The sequence below is a fragment of the Lynx rufus genome, unplaced genomic scaffold, assembly GCF_022079265.1.
Source record: "Lynx rufus isolate CCGP_SWC_20201006 ecotype Redwood Valley unplaced genomic scaffold, mLynRuf1.p SCAF_7, whole genome shotgun sequence".
NCBI classification, from domain to species: Eukaryota; Metazoa; Chordata; class Mammalia; order Carnivora; family Felidae; genus Lynx; species Lynx rufus.
The window spans coordinates 27,121,792-27,127,791 of record NW_025814889.1 but is presented as its reverse complement, the minus strand read 5'-3'; the positions used below and the strand labels follow the sequence as shown (position 1 = coordinate 27,127,791).

The 6,000-nt window shown below is 37.9% G+C and overlaps 1 protein-coding gene across 1 annotated transcript in view; it reads right to left on the bottom strand.

Annotated features, from left to right (window-relative positions):
* Positions 1 to 1,320: 1,320 nt before the first annotated feature.
* The window catches only part of MTPAP (mitochondrial poly(A) polymerase), a 32,352-nt gene continuing 27,672 nt past the window's right edge, over positions 1,321 to 6,000 (bottom strand). Inside the window, exons 7-9 of the mRNA XM_047065576.1 lie at positions 4,485 to 4,577; positions 4,326 to 4,399; positions 1,321 to 2,286 (exon numbers count right to left, since the gene is read on the bottom strand). Of these exons, the coding sequence (XP_046921532.1) occupies positions 1,924 to 2,286; positions 4,326 to 4,399; positions 4,485 to 4,577 (530 nt within the window). The 3' untranslated portion in view covers positions 1,321 to 1,923. The remainder of the gene's footprint in view (positions 2,287 to 4,325; positions 4,400 to 4,484; positions 4,578 to 6,000) is intronic.

The following is a 6,000-nucleotide window of genomic DNA, read 5'->3' as shown; positions in this document are numbered from 1 at the left end:
TACCTGGACAAGCTGTGACCGCTTGACTGCTCTTTCTGCTGGCTTTGCTGCAGGAAGGAAGTCCTACCGACTTCAACTGTATTTTCTCTTCTCTTCTATGATCACTTAGAGGCTTTGTGCGTGAGACAGATTACAGATGGATACCAGTGGGCTATAAAATCCAGAAAAATGTAGAACTGAAATTAATCTGAGCTAGGTGGGCTCGTATCAAGTCTTTCACATACTGAACAAAACTTTTTCCTTACCTTATTGCTGCAATCAGTTTTAATTAAGCAATGGCAATGGTAAGCAACTGAAGATTATCTCTACAATCTAATAAAACTTTTTTAAAAATTTGGGAGGCGATACAGAGAAGTTATGAGAAAACATTAAATTTGTTTGTAGTCTATATTCAGTTAACTAGAATTAAAACTTTGTATTAGAAGATCTTTGTAGATTAAAATTTCCCACATAATTAAATCTGCTACTGAAAAGTAATACAAACTTACAGTGTCAGAGTTGTTCTATAGATTACAAAAAAAAAAAAAAAAGAAAGAAAATGCTAACACGTATTTTATGTGCCTCAATGATCATTTTAGACTTTAAAAAAAAATGTCCAATGTCCAACCTTACAAAGAAAATGTCCAAATATCCGTGAACAGAAAATCACCTCCTTTGGAAACTCTAAACCAAATATGCTTTTTAAACCTCTTTTTAATTCTTAGTACAGATTTCTTGCCCAACAGAGTAAACCTAACTGAAGAACAAATGAAAACTAGCTTTTAAAAGAACTGTATACAAGAACACTGACACCTGTTTGTTGGTTTTAGATGTGAGATCAAAACAGCAGAGCCATGAGGGTGCAGAACTTACTTGCTCCGTAACAATTCTATTAGTGAGTTCCCCAAACAGGTTAGAGTTTCTGACCTAAAATTTAGATGGGCAACCATTTTGAAAAGCACCACAAACTGTAAATCTGATTTCTGAATAGCAAGAATTACACACCACAAACACGAAAAAGTAACAGCTAAAGAAAAGTGACAGGTATGATGTGCCAGGCTCTTGACCTAGCACTTTCCTACGTACCTCACTCAAAACAATGTGTGAAGTAGGCACTACTGTCGTCCCCCCCGTGACAGATGAAACAACGGGGCCCCGGACAGGCTGAGCAGTCTACCGGGAAGCCAGGCTGGCTCCAGTCCCGTTTTCTAGCACCGCACTATTTGCTTCTAAAACTGAAAATTATTCCACAGGAAACGTCATGGAAGTTCTATTTCAATATGTCTCTATTTCGAACAGGAAGAAAGGAGGTTTCAAAAGTAAAAGAATATTGGAAATATGTAGTAGAAACAGGGTTTTATTTTTGAAAACAAAAGTGACTAATATTTTAAAATACAATGTACCAACATTTTTACAGATCTGGCTTGGAATAGCTCGAATGCAGTGAATGAAGTGTCCGCATTCATATCTTAAAAACATGACCATTTTTGGAAATCACTACCAACCTGTTTTAATGCATATGTGAATAAGAGTACAGTACTTTGCTTGAAGAATAAAAAAATACATACTAAAGAGTACTAGCAAATTCGGAAGTTTTATTGTATCCACTGACTACATACATACATTATCTAGAAGTCCTTTTAAATGATTTCCACCCAGAGACGGATGTAGAGATCAACAATGGTTTGATCTGAAACCGGATTTTTACCGCTTTCTTTGTACAGTTTATTTAAAGAACATTCCGATCTCCTTCCACCTGTTCCTCGTGGCTGACAGCTCAAAGTGCCGGTGGAAAGGAGGCTTATCAGACTGAAACCGTCCCAGAACTTCAGACCGGAAAGGGGCCCCCTGAGAAGATCGCGAAGGGAGACCTCAGGGGAAAGTGGTTCCAGGTAGTCCAAGGAGCATGTTACTGGGGAAAACCAGTTCTTGGAGGAGGAGCCATCATGCCTGAGTACTAACTGTTCTTTTCCCGTTGGTGCTGGTAGCATTTTCTGGACCGCTACTTTTTATGGATTCCAGCAGGCTTTTAATTCTTTCACTTGCAGGCTTCTTCCTTACCCTCTTGGCGAGAGACGCGCTGTTCACGACAGACGGCAACAGCAGGGCCGCCAGCCCCCAGGGCTGACTCCTCGATGAGGAAGGCCGGTCTTTATCTTCCTGATTTAAAATCCAGGCACTTTCTCTGGCCAGATCAACAAATTTTTGTAGCTGGCTTTGACTTACATTTTTGCTGATGTTGAGAGAAGTTTCAAAAGGATTCTGAATGTGTAACGGAGAAGATTCAGGTTTGTTTTGTTCCCTTCCCTATAGATTGTTATAAGGAAGAGAAATGCATAAATACACGAAAAGCTCTGACAGAACAACCATTTGGTTTAATAAAATGTTAAAAAACATGTAAAATCCCAGCATGAACTTTACAGAGTAAAGGATTTCTTTCCTAAGGGAACCAGGTATGTGTGCATGTCATGTGAACATGTACTTCTGATTTTTTTTTACCACTGTAGTTCTGTGATTATTCTTTAGAGAAAAATAAATTAGGTTTATGAGCTATGGATGATGATGCTCAGATGAGAGGCACCTCAACTAAGTCAACCAATAGAAGTATTCTTAAAATAACATAATTTTTACCTAACAGGATAAAGCTAGGAAGGGTAAAAAAAATGACAAAGAAAAATAGCAGAAAATGAGATGAAGACACTTATTTTTAAGACTTGCTAAAAACATAATAGAAGCACACAAAATTAGAATCCTTAAATTAAATACGGTAATTAATGTTTCCCAAGTATAAAATCAGAAAGGAAGAGAAGGAACAAAGGATTATTCATTATTCGTTTTAAAACACTGGAAGTTTCTTATTATATTCCTAAATATCCAACTTCTATTCTGTGAGGCTCTAACAGTACGACAACATCTCACAGAAGTAAAAGAAATGCTAAAGCTGTGATCACAGACCAGCACATGCAGTAGTCTCTACAAGCTTTTCCTCTTTCAAAGGCTATCACGTGTATTACTTAACTATTACAAAGCAAATGGCCAAGATTCCCCAATGTGAGCAGCACCTAGTGATTCCCTAACTTCTCTCATGCCCTAGCCAGCAGTGGTCCTGCCTATCCATCATCTTTGAGCCCTGGGGGTAAAGTACAAAAAGGATAAAGAACTTCGTATGATCAGCGACCTTTTTCTCATATGGACTCTAACTCCATATTAGCTTGCATTTCAGAGCTCTGTGTCCCCTCCCCTGCCCTTCCCCACACTTTTTTTGTTGCTGTTAAACAAAATCTCCATGAGCAGGGTAAGAGTTAGGCGAGAATGAACAAAGGCGAGCTAAAGAAACAACAGAAAAAAATACCTGAGGATGTGTTTTATGTAGCCAGTCTTACAATGGTTATAATTAAGTACCCAAATGCTAAACACAAACCCAGAGAGCTACCTCAAGTATCCCACACCATGAACAAATTTTGCCTAGGGTTCTGCTCTAGATTTTCTTGTTTTAGAAAAATGTCTATCATTCCAACTACTCAGATGAACCAAAATCATAAATTCATTTCCCTAAATAAATTTAGGGCTCAAACTGACAGAATCACTAAAACCTCCATGGCTGTGTATCCTACTTCTTTCACGAACACAAAAGCAGTTTAGAAAGGACTGTATAAGGGCACCTGGGTGGCTCGGTTGGTTGAGGGTCCGACTCTCAATTTCTGCTCAGGTCATGATCCCAGGATCCTGGGATCAAGCTGCATATCGGATTCTGAGCTGAGCCTGGAGCCTGCTTAAGGTTCTCTCTCCTTCTCGCTCTGCCCCTCCCCCACTTGTTCTCGTTCTCTCTCTCTCAAAGAAAAATTAAAAAAAAAAACAAAAAACTGTAGGGGCGCTGGGTGGCTCAGTCGGACTCTCGATCTTGGTTCAGGTTATGACCGCGCACAGTTCTGGAGTTCGAGCCCCACCTCGGGCTCTGCGTTGTGTGGAGCCTCCTCGAGATTCTGTCTCTCCTGCTCTCTGCCCCTCCCCTGCTTGTGCTTGCTCTCTCTCTCAGAAAAAAAAAAAAAAAAAAAAGAACTGTATATAAAATTATGTTTTCCAGACACATTTTTAGAATATATTCCGTATTTTGAAGGATGTAGTATTAGGTGCTGAAAGAGCCGGCTTTTGCTCTTCCAAATAATTAGGTGACTGATCTTATTCAAGTTAGGCAGCTCCTACAGGCTTCAATTTCCTTATTAGTATCTATTACTGCAGAGTTGAAATACAGTAACACATTAGAGTACTTTGTAAACTAAACTAATTCAGTATTAGTACAGCAGAAGACCAGATACTTAATCACCAAATATTAAAATATTATTTACCTGTCGGATATTTATGGAATTTTTATTGAAAGCGAAATTTCCAAAATATTCAAAAAATTCTTTCAGTAGTAATTCTGCAAGAAAATAAAACAAGGAGAATAAGAGGAAGGTCTATTTCAATTCAAAAAAAAAACGCAAACAGAGAAAGAAAACACCTACCTAGTGTTTCTGTGTTTCCCGAAGGTTTAATTTTATTCAAGTCACGAACAAAGGTACAGTTGTGGCCTTCTATTACACATTTATCGTCTGCATCTTAAATAAACAGAAATGGAAAATATTTCACACTCTATTTCAAAGATATTGGCCTACTTCAGAAGAGAAATTCAGAATTAACTAAATCAAAGTTACAGATGAATGTGTCCTATCATTAGTCAATGCTATGTATGTTTACAGTTAATAGGTCTTAAAACTCCATTAAAAAAAGATTTGAGACTAATTATAGTACAACAAAATTAGCATTCCTTTTTTTTTTTTTTATCATACTAGAACTGTCTATCAACAACCCAATGACTCTTAATCTATCTTTTCAGGAAATCAGCTTCTCAGTTATACATGAAAATGCAGACAGTTCCCATCTTTCACCAGCTCTAATCTTGGCTCTATTTTTTTTATCAATAATATTTAATCTCCTCTCCATTTCCATCCTTACCATGCTTTCATGCATATTATTTTCAACAATTCATCCGTGACACAAACTCTCAAAACTGAGAGTTTTGAACAACCTCTGGCAAGTTCTAAAATGCAGTGATCTAGCAACCAGAATTCACCACCACATAGTAAATGGCATACTGGACGTTAGCATTCACCTTTTCTAATAGTATTTGTACCTACAGAAGTAATCCCTTCTCTCATGATAAATATACAGCCACCATGAAATCCCTCAGCCATTCTAATCTACATTCCACTGTACAATCAGCAGGCAAATGCCCACTCTTCAAAAATCTAATTTACAGCCGCCTCATCTGAAAGCATTTCCTAATTCCAAGTGGGCCATCCTTGTCCTGTGCCCCATGAGCACTTGTCTGACTGCACTGTGACTGCAGGCACGCTTTCCACTCCCCTACCCCACTCTGGGATGACAAATGTCATGGTCCTATTCATTATTCCCCCTCCCCACACCCAGTCCAGCTACAACAAGTGTCTAGCATACAGTAGGCACATAACCAGTAATGTGAATGATCAATGAATGCCTATGATCCCCAGCAGGGGGATTAAATATAGAAATTAGAAAGAGATAAATAAGGGTCCTTCAAATTTTTGTTTTTTTGTGTGTGTGGTGTTGGCATTTTTTGGGTAGACCTGGGTTACGAATGTAATTTCTCAAAAATTATTCTAGATCCTAACATGTTAATTTTAATAATTTATAGTACCCTGAAGAACTTGTTACACTTAGTTACACTTAGGTTTTTAATGGGACCCAGACACATGTTTTATTCTTTTACACTATCAATAGGTTATATTTCTTGTGACAACAGTGCCAGTCACATATGTCGATGTTCTTTTAGTTTCTCAGGAATGTATGTCCAATTAAAGCATTCCTACCATAGAAAAATGAGCTCTAGGGCTAAGCTGTCTCTGTGACCACTGCTCTTCACTAAAAGGGTTTTTTAACAGAAAGCATTAAAACTTGAAGGAAAAAAAAGTATCTTCTGATTTAAGATAGGACCATCTTTGT